The sequence below is a fragment of the Cheilinus undulatus genome, linkage group 23 (genome assembly GCF_018320785.1).
Source record: "Cheilinus undulatus linkage group 23, ASM1832078v1, whole genome shotgun sequence".
In the NCBI taxonomy this organism is placed as follows: domain Eukaryota; kingdom Metazoa; phylum Chordata; class Actinopteri; order Labriformes; family Labridae; genus Cheilinus; species Cheilinus undulatus.
Window position 1 is genome coordinate 15022419 of NC_054887.1, and position 16588 is coordinate 15039006.

Consider the following 16588-nt stretch of genomic DNA (forward strand, 5'->3'; position numbering starts at 1 on the left):
AAATGTTTTTTTTCACTTGAATAAAAATAAAATAAATAAAAGACAAAATATGAAATAATGTAAATAATAATTTTGATCTTACCCAGGCATATTTTCAAGTGCATAAAAACTAAATTTTCACAGCTGTAGCTACAGTTGAAAAAGGACATGTTTAATGCTCAGTATCTTGGGGCTACTTCTTTCAGCATCGCTAGCCATGCTTCAAAACAACTCAGTGCATTGTAGGTAGACTGTTGCTAGGTTACGCAGTGTTGTATTCACAGTCTGAAATACTGTGAAACAGGTTGCCCTCTGCATCTCTGCATGACCACAGGCTGGGCCACTCGAGGGTTGGTTCTTGGCCGCATGTGGCCCCCGGGGCAAAAACTGAATAGGCCTGCCAGGGCTGCTGCTGAGAAGCATCCCCACAGCATGATGCTGCCATGACCCTGCTTCACAGTGGGGAGAGTGAATCTGTTTGGTGTCTACCAAACAAAGTATCTTGTCTGATGGCAAAAAAGCCCCATTTTGGTCTCATCAGACCAAAGCACTTTCTTCAACCTGACCTTGGAGTCTCCCACATGCCTTCTGGCCATCTCTAGATGAGATTAAGTGTAAGTTTTTTTCATTGTGCCGCTCTACCATAATGATTTAACTGGTGAAGAACCAGGGCAACAATTATTCAGAGGCCCTCCAATCTCAGCTGCTGAAGCTTGTAACTCCTTCAGAGTAGTCATAGGTGTCTTAGTGGCCTCTCTCACTAGTCTTCTTCTTGCACAGTCACTCAGTTCATGAGGACGGCCTGATCTAGACAGATTTACACATGCTATTTTACTTCTATTTTACGGTGAAGGATTTAACTGAACACCAGGGGATATTCCATATCAAGTTGGCTGACAGTTTTGAAGCACATTACAATGACAGGGTTCATTGGATAACGTGCTAGCTAAGAAAATATTTTACTATACTTATGAATAGAGGAAGATTATCTGAAGATTAAGTATTAAATCAGATTTTGCCAGCATTGCCACACATGTAGGCCACCCTCCGTTCTCTCCTCACCCACTCTCCTGACTCTCCTTTATCTGTCCTCCCTCTCCTCCTTCAGACTTTATCATTTCAAGATGTTCCCAGGCTTAATGTATTTATTTAAGCTGAAAGCTTATTTAAGCTCCATTAAAGGTAATTATATCCCTTGTTAGAAGGCTCAGCCTTCCCCGGAGTGGCCATTAAGTGTGGGTAGATGCTGCGGTTCTGCCAGTGTTTGTGGCTGCCAGAAGAATAAGGAAGCTGTGTCTGTCTGAGTGGAGGAGACCCAGAGCGGTATCCCCTGGTTTTACATTGGCATTAGAGCCCAGACAGTGTGGGCATGGGGTGTGAGTGTCTAAGTGTGTGTTTCTTAGTTTGGTTAGAAGTCTTTCTTGAAAACACGCCTGGCCAAAGAATCTGGATTCTCTCTCTTTTAGAGCGTTTCATCTTAAGGATTCTTGATCAGTTTTTTTTTCACATATTCACTCTAAATTCAGTACGTTCACCTATTGTAATATTTAGGTTTTGTCAGACTTGAAATTCTTTGTATGCCAGGGTCAGCAAGTGAGTAACTGTGATTGAAACCCAAAGAGAGAAATCCAGACATTCCTCCTGAAGTCTCACAGAAACACTGGACCACAATAAGCTGTAAAAGAAAGAAATGGGGCAATGGCAATGACATTTGATTTAAATACTTTGGGGCAGTTGGCTGCAGGTTTAACACAAATGACAATGAAGACTAACTCTGAGAATAAATAAATCAAGAAAGAATGAAAAGGAGGAACAAGACAGTAAATCTGTTTTAGAACAGTAAATCATTCACAGGTATTTGAGAAAATTGTGATTTTTTTTTCTTAAAGAGTAAAACCCTTGGCATTATTTTTAGTTTTTTTTGTGGTTTGAAAGACTTGTATTTTTTTAGAAATTCTCAATTGGATTGAGGTCTGTAGTCCTTTTGCTTGCTAAATAAGATTTTCCTGAAGCACTTTCCTATATTTTGATGTATTCATTTTACCCTCTACCTTTACAAGCCTTCCAGGGCCGGTTGCTGAGAAGCATCCCCACAGCATGATGCTGCCGCCACCGTGCTTCACAGTGGGGATGGTGTGCTTGTTGTGATGTGGAGTGTTTGGTGTTTGCCAAACATACTGTCTTGTCTGATGGCCAAAAAGCTCCATTTTGGTCTCATCAGACCAAAGAACTTTCTTTCACTTGACTGTGGAGTCTCCCACATACCTTTTGGTGGACTTTGGTTTGGTTTTCTTTAACATGCCACTCTCTCATAAAGCTTTGTCTGGTGAAGAACCCGGGCAACAGTTGTATGTAGAATCTCTCCCATCCTAGCTGCTGAAGCTTGTAACTCCTTCAAAGTGGTGGTCTCTCTCACTAGTCTCAGTCAGACATACACGTGCCATATACCTTTCATGTCGTGATGATGGATTTAACGGAACTCGAGGCGATGTTCAGTGCCTTGGAAAATATTTTTGTATCCATCCCCTGACTTACACTTTTCAATAACCTATTCCCTGAGTAGCTTGGAGTGTTCTTTTGTCTTCATGGTGTAATTGTAGCCAGTGGCTGGTCCTTCCAGATACATGTGTCTTTATACTACAATCATTTGAGACACATTCACTGCAGTCAGGTGATCCTCATTTCATTAGTTATGGAATGGTGATTGCACCAAATGGCTGGACTTCTGTTGACTTAGGTCCATCACTTTAAAGTAGGTGAGTATTTATGCAGCCACTTATTTTACATTGCATACTTTTGATGCCATTGTGTAGAGCTTACCCGTGCACGTTCCCTCCAAGCCTGGCTCAGCTTAGCCTAATATCTGGATTTGTGGACAAGAGCACATTTTAAACCAGATTTTTTGATCAGTTGATGCTTAAAATGAAAGTTTAAGCTACAATTTTTAAGCTGTTTTTATAACAGAAATCTGCACAGATGAGATGTTTATGAAGGATATATTACAGCCATGGCCTATGTATTGCTTACGGTAATCAGAGCAGTGAAGATGAGGAGCAGATGCGCAGGCATCACTGGAGCTCTTTGGAGATCATCAGTCTGTTAACAGAGACTACAGCCTGCAGTGTTGTTAACACACTTCATTGGTGAACTGAGTATTGACGTTTTTGCTAGCATATGTGGTAAATTTACTGTTCAGAGTGTAGTTTTCAAAGACTACTTAAGTTAAGTAACATGACCAGCAGACGCTGACAGCGTGTCTCTGGTCATGAATTGTGCAGTGGGTCTGCACAAAGGGAAGATGTTTTCAAATAATGACATGAAAGATAGACAAACACTTGAAAATCCAGGGTAATATGTTGGTATGCTCTTATGTCTTGCTGGAACTCGTTGGTTCCCCTTGAGGTGGGGATCCTAGTCTGACCTGCTCCAGGTTGGGGGCCATGTCGGGCTGGTCTAAGGCTCTTGCAGTGACTCTAACATCCTCTGTTGGGTCTAGGAGTAAGAAACCCATCTGTAAAAAATGCACGTAAAGTGGATGTACTTTGATTTGCAGTCATAACAGCCAAAGTCCAGGCTGCAGACTGGAGTAATGTTCTGGTGTAATTCCAAAAACTTTTGTACTTATAAATCATTTAGAGCCAAAAAGTACATTAAATAGGGCTCTTTAAAAAATAGCAGAATTAAGCTTTCATGCTTCTCTCCAACTATGACATCACCTTTTAGGACATCAGACAGACACTCAGCCGAATGCCCTTACCTGTCCTGCTCCCCTTAAAAGACCCCAGAGCCTCCCTCTACTCCCTCCTGCCATGGGGAAATCCTTTTCAGCGGAGCCAGGTGGAGGGACAATCCCTCTAAAATGCCGCTGACGGGGCACAGCGGGACCGTTTTACAGTTTACTACGTTTTGCCGCGGCGCTCAGCCAGCTCGTTGTGGATTCCTGTCCCAGCTCCATATTTAGATGAAGAGTTCATTCAGCAGAAGCTCCCTGAGGATACGGAGCAAGAGGATCAGGAGAGGGAGGCTAGAGTCGGCCCTGATGGAAAAACACAGTGGTGGCTGAGTTACTGGCTGTTTTATAAGGCCCTGATCTCACTACACTGAGGCTGTCTCACTGCGTGTGTCCACAGTGGGTTTTCACCACCTTATCTTAACCCTGTTGGTATCTGGGTACGAATTGATCAGGCGGAAAACTGATGGTTTAAATATGTGCTGCATTAGCCTTTAAAGATGGCTGAAAATTGTCCCCTTGCACCATCAACACCTGATAATAACATGCTTCCAAAAGGCATTAATTCAAGCATGCTCTACAATTGAGTACGTGTGAATGCTCAGCTTTAAAGTTGCATCATAAAACCATAAAAATCTACTTTAAACCATCAAGTAAAAAGTAATGTTTGTGTGCAAATCTTTGTAAATGCATGCCAGGACTCAGCGATGAAAATATCAGAGCCAGGAGTCTGCACTGGCTCAAATCCGCTCCAAAAGAGCAATTATCCAATCATAGCTTGGCTTTTAACGAGGAATGACAGGCCTGTCAAGCTTTTGATTTCTCCCATTGATGAATTATAAGAAGTAGATTCAGGACAAGCTGGTGCCCAGTCAGTCACCTGGATGAAAATTGCTCAATGAGTGAGGGAGCCAAAAAAGTTTTTAGGCTGCTGGGTTTGTACAACACTCTGCAGATGCTCGTTCCTTCTCTGTAGTGATTCAACCAATAATGTCATTAAGATAAAGGACTAAAATTTACTGTTTGAGTGATACATGTGGGAAGGAAAGAGGGGGTATTTGTGCCTTTAATGGGCAGGATAGCTAACTAGAGACAAGAAATATATATATATATATATTTAATTTAACTTTGTTTTGATTGGTTTGTGAGAGAGAAGTGACTTTGATGAGCTTAGTAGGGATCTGATCCTGGTATCAGATATCAGTCCAATATGTGCCAATGTATGTAAGTGAGATCTAGAGAAGCATTATATTATTGGCATTGTACTGGCAGACAAGAAAATTTCTACCATATGTATGAATAAGTTTGAGTAAATTTAATTTTTACCATTCAATAGTCATGGATTTACTCTGACAACCATTCAACAGTCACAGGGTTACTCTGATAACCATTCAACAGTCAAAAGTTCCTCTGATAACCACTTAGCAGTCACAGAGTCACCCCGATAACCATTCAACAGTCATGGAGTTACTCTGAAGACCATTCAACAGTCAAAAGTTCCTCTGATAACCACTCAGCAGTCACAGAATCACCCTGATAACCATTCAACAGTCATGGAGTTACTCTGACAACCATTGAACAGTCATGGATTTACTCTGACAAACATTCAACAGTCAAAAGTTCCTCCGATAACCATTCAAAAATCAAAAGTTCCTCTGATAACCACTCAACAGTCACAGAGTCACTCCGATAACCGTTGAACAGTCATGGAGTTACTCTGATGACCATTCAATAGTCATGGATTTACTCTAATAATCATTTAACAGTCACAGAGTTCTTCTGATAACCACTCAACAGTCACAGAGTCACTCCGATAACTGTTGAACAGTCATGGAGTTACTCTAATGACCATTCAATAGTCATGGATTTACTCTAATAATCATTTAACAGTCACAGAGTTCTTCTGATAACCACTCAACAGTCACAGAGTTTCTCTGATCACTCGGTAATGTTGAACAGTTTTTAAATAAGAGATCTGGGAGTACAGCTACCAATTGTGATATCATTTTTTTCTTCAGATGCTGACCACTGAACATGCTGTGCTGCTTTGGTTTGGTAATGAAAATGTTCATTTAAAATGGAAACATGGTGCTAATGAAATGGTTGCCTAAACATTTCAATATAACCTGCCCAGTCAAAGTAAGCTTTCAGCCAGCAGAACTGAGATCTTTTGTTTTTTTCCTGCTAAATTAAGGAAACTTTATTTCAATTAACATTCTAACTGTTTTGATGCTTAATCTACAAACACTTTGACTTTTTAACAATGCATCATGAGAAAATTAAATTTTAACAGACAGACAGAAGCCAAACAAAAGAACCAGAGAGAGTCAAGTTACATATTCTATGGAACAGAAGGAGGAAATAAAATCCTTAATCATTAAGTTTAGACGAACATGATAGAACAAGTTCATTTCTTTCAGAAATACCTTTTTTATCTTCTCTTTCTTCTGTTTTTTCTCAGTCCTCTCTCTCTCTCTCTCTCTCTCTCTCTCGCTCTCTTTCCCCTCCGTTTGGTGTTTTGCTCGACTTTTTGCCAGCTCAGGGGCTTAGGTGTTAATACTTCACAATTTTCATCACTTAGAGTGCCAATCAAACAGGACTTAGGCTGTGTAATCTGCCAGACTATTGTCCCTGCTCTCTGTTCCTCCTCCTCTTTTACTCCATCCTTCTGCCTTTAGTTTCTTTATCTGTTCCTGCCCAACGTCTCCTACTTCTCTTCCCCTTCCATTTAAAGTTTGAAGAGCACCTTATATATAAACTTCCTTTATCTAAACAGAGTCCACATGCTATAAATAGTATGTAAAACAATTTGAAAAATGCACACCAACCATAGAAAAAATGTCAAAGGCATGACTGTGCAGATGAGGTTCGTGCGAGGGCGCCGTGCTTCAGGAGGCGAGGGCATGAGGTTGAATGGTTTGGTTTTGTGAAACCAGATCTGACAGCAGGTTTGCAGTTGGCACTGAACGCACTGCCTCGGGGCTGACTGCATTCACCTCATTATTATTTTAGAATCTGTGCCTCTGGATCGCTGCTCCACACCTGGACCAGAGAAAAGGTATCAGGGTTTTATCCTGCACGGATTCAAAGCAACCTTTCTCACAGGACATATGATCTGTTGGTTTAGGACTAACATGATTTACAAGCATGCAAACAAGCTCTCATACAGAATCGAATCTGGATGAAATTAAAATTTTGAAACCAAATCTGTTTGTTCTAGAGTTGTACTTATTTTTCACTGAAAACAGCTGAGCAGTTGAAAAACAGTTCAACCTGTCAGTGTCACTTCTCCCTTACTGACCAATCAAGATGAAGAAGGGGCGGGATTTATGATACCAGCTTTTGCCAGTATCAATAGCAGCATCTTCTCAGCTTCCTGGCTTACAGCTGCTGAAAATTCCAGAACAGGATTTTTTTTTTACATTGTTTAATGTTTCTTAGTGATGTTTCCTTAAAATACTGAAAATATCAAGTACACTGAGTAATTTAAAAGCAATCTTAATGATACTACAGATTAAAGCAGGAGTCAACTTTCATAACCAAGAAACAATAAATGCTTTTCTTGCTTTGTATTCATTTGAATTGTATCACATCATTTTGCATGGCATCAAATAGAATGCAACAGGGTACTGTCTCACATTTCATCCACTAAACTGCATTATGTCGCGTTGTATTCCAACGTTCTGTGCTGTATTGTATCACATTATTTTACATGCAGTGCTCCTTTACTATGTTGAATCATCCATTTTCCAGTCTTACTGCATTGTACTGCATCACTTATTGCATTATATCCTATTTTATGTAATTGTGTTGCATCTCTTTGTTTTGTATGGCATCATACCACATCACATTGCACTGCATTGCATTGTTCATTGTGTCTGATTTTGTTTCGTTACCATGTTGCATAGTATTACTTTGTATCATATGAATCATACAATATTGCATCTCGTCACATTGAATCACATCATATTGCTTTGTAATCTACTGTATCCTATCACATTCTATTTAATCACATTGCATCCTATCCTATCCCATTCCATTCCATCCCCTTCTATACAACCTTCTGACTGCGAGATGACTCTACCAGCTGAGCCACCTTCCTGTCCTGTAAGCCCATCTCATTCTTTCCATATCATATCCCATTCCATCCCATCCATCCAATCCCATGTGATTCGATCCAATCAATTCCTATTCTAGTCTATCCCATCCCACCCAAACTCGTCCTATCCTACTCCACCATACTTTATCCCAATCCCATCCTGCCTATCCTATCCTATCCTATCCGAGTCTAGCCCAGCTCTGCTGCTATCAACTGTTCTAATTTTTACACTGGACTTTAAATCTTTCCCTGCGTAAAAACTTTAGACAGTCAAAATAATCAAGAAGACCAGAGCACCAAAATTGCAGCTTCTATTCCATGCTCGAAAACCAGTGGGTCAATTTAGGGTTCGATGTCCAGCCAAAAGATACTTTGATATGTGATTGCAGGAGCTGTTGATTTCATGATCTCTAAACATCAGGTGCCTGGTCTTTGTCTCTGTCTTTAGAGTACATTTAAAGCTTTACAAACAGTGATTTGTTTTTCACCAGGCCATCTACAACTGGACACTGAAAAAACTGAAGCTCATGTTTTTATTGGAGTTCTTGATTTAATGACAGAGTGAGATCAGATATAAAATGGCAGTAATCACTTTTATTTGCTGTATCATCCCCTCATAAAGAAGGGGCTTTGATAGACTCATTTCTCAATAATAGTCTCCATCTCCCTCTCTCTCAGTCCTCCCCCAGCAGCAGACTCCATTAGTTCCAGGTAACAAGCGTTTCATAGGATGAGACGGTGTTATCCCTGCAGCTAAACCTGCACAGTCTGTTCCTGCTGCCTGCTGTTAGACAAGCAGAGTACTAAATTTAACCGACAGGAGGTTGAAACATTTGCCTTATCTGGAAGAGTTCAACTTAATGATTTGTCAAGGTTTAAAACAGACTTATGCTTTGTGATTGATTTTGTGTACTTTATTTTACTCTCCTCAGACATCGATGAATGCCAGGAGAATAACGGAGGCTGCGATCATTTCTGCAGGAACACGGTGGGCTCCTTCGAGTGCAGCTGTCAGAAAGGACACAAACTGCTGACTGATGAACGCACGTGTCAAGGTCAGTGAGTGAAAGCTGTCAATCCCACACATCCTCATGGAGTCATCAATCATCGCCACTTTTAGTGTCACCTGTCTATCAGCTCAAAACACCCGTAGGTAGTTAGGTAGTAAGTGTTTGGACCTGAGTTTTTATCAAGCAAAAGTCAAGGACAAAAAGTTTCCAGGTTGTGGCTTTAGACTCGAAGGCTTCTTCTGTTACAGACAGATGTTTGGTACACTTTACTTTCTCCAACTACATGCCTTCTTTGTCACCACCATGACCATGCTGAACAACTGAGGCAAAAAAAGGATGTAGCATGCTGAAGAAAATTGGTTCTAAGGCTGGGGATTGGCTCCTGGTTGGAGTTTTTAGGTTTCCTTAGGATTACATTTTATATATATACACTATATTGATAAAAGTGTTCGCTCACCTGCCTTGACTCGCACTTAAGTTTCATCCCATTTTTAATCCATAGGGTTTAATATGATGTCTTTCCACCCTTTGCAGCTATAACAGCTTCAGCTCCTCTGGGAAGACTTTCCAAAAGGTTTAGGGGTGTGTTTAAGGGAATTTTTGACCACTGTTTCAGAAGTGCATTTGTGAGGTCACACACTGATGTTGGACGAGAAGGCCTGGCTCTTAGTCTCCGCACTAATTCATCCCAAAGGTGTTCTATCAGGTTTAGGTCAGGACTCTGTGCAGGCCAGTCAAGTTCATCCACACCAAACTCTCTCATCCATGTCTTTATGGACCTTGCTTTGTGCACTGGTGCACAGTCATGTTGGAACAGGAAGGGGCCATCCCCAAACTGTTGCCACAAAGTTGGGAGCATGGAATTGTCCAAAATCTCTTGGTATGCTAAAACATTCAGAGTTCTTTTCACTGGAATTCGGAGGGGCCAAGCCCAGCTCCTGGAAAACAACCCCACACCATAAACCCCCCCTCCACCAAACTTTACACTTGGCACAATGCAGTCAGACAAGTACCGTTCTCCTGGCAACTACCAAACCCAGACTCGTCCATCAGATTGCCAGATGGAGAAGCATGATTGGTCACTCCAGAGAATGCATCTCCATTGCTCTAGAGTCCATTGGCGGTGTGCTTTACACCACTGCATCCGACACTTTACATTGCACTTGGTGATGTATGGCTTGGATGCAGCTGCTCGGCCATGGAACCCATTCCATGAAGCTCTCTATACACTGTTCTTGAGCTAATCTGAAAGCCACATGAAGTTTGGAGTTCTGTAACGATTGACTCTGCAGAAAGTTGGTGACCTCTGCGCACTATGCGCCTCAGCATCTACTGACCCCGCTCTGTCTTTTTACGTGGCCTACCACTTCGGGGCTGAGTTGGTCATTCCCATTCACTTCCACTTTGTTATAATACCACTGACTGTTGACTGTTGAGTATTTAGGAGTGAGGAAATTTCATGACTGGACTTGTTGCACGGGTGACATCCTATCACAGTACCACGCTGGAATTCACTGAGCTCCTGAGAGCGACCCATTCATTCACAAATGTTTGTAGAAACAGTCTGCATGCTTAGGTGCTTGATTTTATACACCTGTAGCCATGGAAGTGATTGGAACACCTGATTTCAGTTATTTGGATGGATGAGCAAATACTTTTGGCAATATAGTGTATTTTATATTTTTTATTTATGTTGCCATCCATCACTAACAAAATAACATAACTTACTCCTTGAACCTTCTGAGACTGCACTTTTGTTTGGAATGCAGTCTCCTATAAAAAAAAAAGTTTTTAACATGGCTCAAATTTCCAAGACATTCTTAAACAGTTAAAAAAAAAAATCTTTTTTAAATCCAATAAACAACTCCAAAATATCTTCAGACATTCCTTGAAAAGAAGCCAGAGGAAAAATTCAGAGAAAATTACCCCAAACAAATCGATAAAATTATCAAAAAATTACAGAAATTTTCAGAGATAATTCCCCCTTAAAATTCTTATCAATATAAAAATAAATAGATGAAAAAAATAGATAAATACATACATTTCAAATCAAACTCTCCAAAATTTGCAAACATATCCCCAAAAACCTTAAGAGTTTTGGGTGAATTTCCTAATATTTTTAAGCAAATCCCCTGAAACTTCCAAGGAAATTCTATTGAAAATGTCTAATGAAATTCCAAAAGTTTTGCATAAAATTTCCCCAAAAATTTCATGGACAATTTCCAAACAGATTCCCTTAAACAAATTGAAAAAATTAACTAAAGATTACAGAAATTTTCAGAGGTTATTCCCTCAAATATTTCCAATGAATTTTCAAAAAAAAAAAAAAAAATTAAATATATAAATTCCTCAGATCAAACTTTCCATATCCCAAAAGACTTGAAGACTTTTGCATTCATTTCCAGGTCACTTTAAGTGTGGGCCCTTAGGACAATTCCAATAGCATAAATTATAATTTTGTTGAAAACAGCCCAAACATAATGTCCTCATGTGTACATGCAGGGTATGAGGAGGTGAAAATGCATACATATTGGTTGGGTCTGGGAGATTAGGCAAAGATGTTGAATCTCAACTATTTGTTCCTGTTAGAGAGCAGCACCCTCCTCCGGTTGGAAGACAAAGACTATTCCTAAATGATCAAACATGGCTGCTCTGAGGGCCGGGACACTGATGTGTGATTTGGAAACTGGAGACCCAAAGTATGCTCGTGTCCTCTCTGGAATCGGATGAGAAAATCAATAACAATTTGATCTCTGGTCTGGTCTAGCGTAGAGAACATCTTGCAGGACATTAGTCAAGAGAAAATAAACACTTTCCATCGAGCTCAGTGTTCGCAGTCTTAGTCTAATTTCCCCTCAGACCTGCTTGGCTTACAGAGGAGAAAAAACTATTGATTATCTCCTCTGATTCTGTGGAAATTTAAGTGTTCCCTAAAGCTATACATGTGACTCCCATGTTGACATAATTTCCTCTCAAAAATAGAATTTGAATCATGTTAATGCATAAAACTTTGTTAGTTTGCTGTAGTGTGTCTGCCTTCCTCTGCTGTGAGTTTAGTTAAATATAGATGAATTTAGATCCATGGCTGGTTTTAGGACTAAAGGCAGATTCTTAACAAGTCTCAGCATGCAAACAGGAGAGCTGACAAACAGAAAATGATTTTTATTAACAACAAAACCCAGAGGCGCTTCTGTCCTCGGCCCAAAACCACCCAACAATGTTTCTGTTGGATCAAGTGCACCAGCAGTGGTGCCTATAATAATCTGACTGTTTAATAATGTGGTGTTGAGTGTTGTGTGAGCCACATCAGAGCGTCCATGCCTATTTCTGACACACCTTCGCCACAGCGCCGTGCCAGCTTTGTCCCATTCACTGATCTCTGTGCTGTTCAGCTCCAACACGACCTTTAATTGAAATATCGTGTTTAATTTGTCAGCTCTTTTCTTTGGGAGTGAGCTCATCCAGAGAAAACAGCTCCCGGTGATACACTGCTGAGCATGTGCCAGAGCTGGCTAAGGAGCTCCAGCAGAGAGATTGATCGTTTGCTGGAGTTTCATTAGCGATTCCCATGGATTGATATTTGTATTCTGAATTTTCACAATGGCAGAAAGGTCAGTGTTCCTTACGTAAACACCTCAGCATCAGAGGCCAGCAAAATCAGCACATTCTTAATGTAAGAGGACATTTGTACTAAAAGATCCAACATAGACATGTAGAATTATGGAGGTCAGAAGCAGGTGGACATGATGCTGATTGGTCTGGTCATGCTCTGAGCAGGAACAAGGTTATAAGCTTGAAGCTTTGCAAGATGGAACCACCTGATGACAGACATGGAATCTGTGCAATCCATCAGCTTTGTGAGGCTGCCACCAGGAGGCTCTTAATCAAAATAATAACAAAAGATGATGCTGAAATTATCTTCAAGTAGCCATCATTCCTAGAGGCATTCCTAAGGTTGCTCACATAGAAGTGCAGGCACTTGTGTTTAAAATCATTCTGGTGGAAGTAGAAGAATAGATTTAACTTTCATACTGAGTTATGTATAAAAGGTAGACCCTGTAAAATGCTCTCATGGTTAAAAGCTATGATTTTCAACATTTGTGCTGAAGCACACTATTGTGCCATGAGTGATCAGCAGGTGTGCCATGGGAAATGATCTAATTTCACATAATTCATTCAGGAAAATGAAAGTTGCTGCAAAGCATTGCTTTAAGCGCAGCCTTTGTCAAGGTCTTTGTATGCTCTGAAGTGACAGGAAAAAATCTTATTAACTACTTGCCCACCCTGGTGTCCCAATGTTTAAAAAACACTGCAAAAGTGCCTTTGTGGATCCCTTTGTCATATAGAAGCATGATAAGTTCCCTCTAAGGTGCCCTCTAATTAGACTCAATTTGACAAAGTGCCCCCTTCGGGGCATTCACTTGCTAATAGCGCTGACATTAGCACAACATTTGCGCCTACTAATAGCTTCTGTTTTGCAACTTATTCACTGAAGAATTAATGATGATGAGATGCAGATGCTAAAATTATCACTGCCGAGCACACTTAGTGCATCAGTGGCTTTGCACTTAGATCACCAGTACCACAATGACGAAGTGAGACAGAAAACTACGTAGAACAAAATTTTCAGAGAGAGAGGTAAAAAACACGCAAAAAGCTGTGCTACAGTGGATCTACCCTTAAGACTTTTTTGAACAAACTTGTTCTCTCGTCCAAAAAGTGAAAAACAATCGTTCTGTGACAAAAAGTCTTCAAAATATTCACATATTTACCAAAAAAGCCCTTGGGATTTCTTATTGGCTCTATTTGTGCCATTTTTCAAAGCAGTTCCTGTCTGCAGAGACACAGAGGGACACATCACAGGCTCTCTATCTCTCTTTCTCTCCATTGTGAGCTACTCAGGCTGCCTCCACCATGATTTGCGCAGTCATAGATGTGTAGCTTCACAAAGCATGACCCAACAACAGAGCCTGTCACAAAGCCTTCTGGAATACAGTTTAGCCGTTAGCATGCAAAGCTAGAGGCATAAACAATTAAAAAATGATTAAAAAATGGGTTAAAAGACACTCAATTTTGGACTTACTTGTATGAAATTCATGTTGAAACATCCCAGATTGTCACCCAGATCCATGCTTGCTAAAAAAGCTTCTGTTTAGGCTATGAAGGTGTGGATAGTGTCATTGGAATGGTGCAATAGCTGGCTTCAATGGGAAGAAAAAGTACGTGGCTATAATTATGGCCCAAAGGTTCTTTAACTTTTAATAACCTGTGTTTCTTATTGTCTTATAAAACAGCGTCTGTCTCAGCACATGTCTAGTAACGGAAAAAATCTAATTAAGTGCCATAAGTTCCTCATTATTAAGTTCATTTTCACTGCCATCCTCACACACAGTTTGGAAAATAACATTAACCAGGGTTTCTTACTATTTAACTGTAATGTATGGCTTTTTGTGTGCTTTTCCTTCACCACATACAGCAGGTGCCCTTTTGTACAATTTCTACCCCTGCACTTTAGACATCCTGAGTCCACCACTACCACCACCATTGGAAGTGATGGTAGTGGAACGATTAACACGACTACATTTGCATAAGTCACAATTTATGCACTGAAGTTTCACTATCCTGCCTTTTTTTTGTTAAAGTAGGCATTTTAAATTTCAGATATCTGTGTTCAAATGTGGGGAATAGAAAAATAGAAAAATAAGAAAAGACAGTACATAGCTGAAAACTCCAATTTCCTTTATACTCCTTGTACATTCAACAAACTCCCAACAGAAAACTTCTTCCTAGACCCTCAGATGGACATTCTCTGCAGTATCTACTGAGCCAACACTGAGGCCTTTACTCCACATGACAAACTCCATTATAACTGGTTGTATTTTTAGCTGCTGTAAAGCTCTGACAGGACATCCTGAAATAAACCAGGTGAGCCTGAAACACTGGCCTCCAGCCCTGATAGGTTAATATTGTTTATTGCTGGATGAGAATACATAAACACATGCACAGCCATGCTCACCACAGTCTTTAGTAAAGTGATACTTTCAGCCTCAGTTCACCGCTGTTTTTGTAGATATGAGAAGAGCTCTTAAAGTGGATGTCATGTATTTGTTTACTATCATGTCCTCTGTGATTAATGAGGCCACCTCTTCAGTCCTTCATCAGTAGTCTGTCTGTAAATGAGTCATTAAGTCTGTAATGTCTGTAAACGTCTCATCCTGCTGACCTTTACTTGTTTTATTCCACTCATGCTGATGCTTTCTTATCATCTAATCTCCTCAGCTCACTCCTGTTCTCAAACCTATTCAGCCGCCTGACTATAACACCAACAGGGACTTAAATGACGTATTCGAATACATGTACTTTAATATGGAGTAGCCCACTTTGCTGCTTTAGCAGCCTCCACTCTTCTTGGAAGGCTTTCAAAGATTTTTTTAGTGTTTCCGTGGGAATTTGTGCCCATTCATACTGTATACAGTCAGGTACTGATGTTGGATGACGAGGCCTGCCTCACAATCTCTGGTGCAGTGCATCCAAAAGGTGCTTGACAGGGTTGAGTTCAGGGCTCTGAGCAGGCCAGTCAGTTTCTTCCACACCAAACTCCTCAAACCACGTCATCTTGAAATAGAAAAGGTCCTTTCTCAAACTGTTGCCGCAAAAATGGAAGCATAGCATTGTCCAGAATGTCTTGGTATACTGAAGCAGTAAGATTGCTCTTCACTGGAGATAAGAGGCCTAAACCAAACCCTGATAAACAGCCCCATACCATAATCCCTCCTCCACCAAACTTCACAGTTGGCACAGTGCAGTCAGGCAGGTAAAGTTTCCCAGATGTCCCTCTTCACCACTGTTTTCACTCATTTTTGCTGCTTTACTCCACTTTTAACCCCTTTTCACATCTTTATCTGACATTTTTTGCCAGATAACCAATTTCTGCCATTTTTAACCAATTTTTGCTACTTTTTGCTCCTTTAACTCATTTTGCCACATTTCACTTTTCTTGTTAATTACATCAATTTTGCCACATTTTAGCAGCTTTTCAACGTTCTTTCACCATTTTTCCTACTTTATTCCCATTTTTGCCTCTCTCAAAATCTTTTCTCAATTTTTTAAGAAATTTTGCCATTTTTGAACCAATTTTTGCAACCCATTTTTGCCTGTTTTACCCACTTATTCACCATTTTTGCCACTTTAGACCCTTTTTGCCTCTTTTTAACTGCTTTTCACAAGTTATTCCTCTCATTTTTGCCCCTTTTTTGTAATTAACTTTTGCTACTTTCATCCCATTTTGCCTCTTAATCTCTTTCTCCCACTTTTTGACAATTTTTGCCACTTTTAAACCATCTATTCCACTTTTCACCCATTTTAAAAATTTTCTCAACCATTTAATATTTTTCCTTAAAGTTGTAAAATATAATTTTTAGTTATCAAAGATGAACTCAACAATGGATCATGATTTGCTGACCTCCATGGGCTGACCCCTCCATGTATCTGGGCATCAGAAAGCTCTCCATTTTATTACCCCTTATAGGCGGCCTTGCCTGTGGTAACAGGTCTGATCAAAACACCTAAATTCAATCATTCAAAGTGTGGCCAAATACTTTTGTCCATATAGTACATGTTTTCACATCATGAATCTCTCTGTTCCCCTCAGACATCGACGAGTGCTCCTTTGAGAGAACCTGCGATCACACATGCATTAACTACCCCGGCAGCTTTGAGTGCCTCTGCAACAAAGGATACATCCTGTACGGCCTCACCCACTGTGGAGGT

At 40.3% G+C, this 16588-nt stretch overlaps 1 protein-coding gene across 2 annotated transcripts in view; it reads left to right on the plus strand.

Annotated features, from left to right (window-relative positions):
• Positions 1-16588, plus strand: part of scube1 (signal peptide, CUB domain, EGF-like 1) — a 152892-nt gene that overhangs the window by 124639 nt on the left and 11665 nt on the right. For both annotated transcript variants that reach the window (XM_041780281.1, XM_041780282.1), the window contains 2 exons: positions 8741-8863; positions 16470-16586. In XM_041780281.1, the coding sequence (XP_041636215.1) occupies positions 8741-8863; positions 16470-16586 (240 nt within the window). The remainder of the gene's footprint in view (positions 1-8740; positions 8864-16469; positions 16587-16588) is intronic.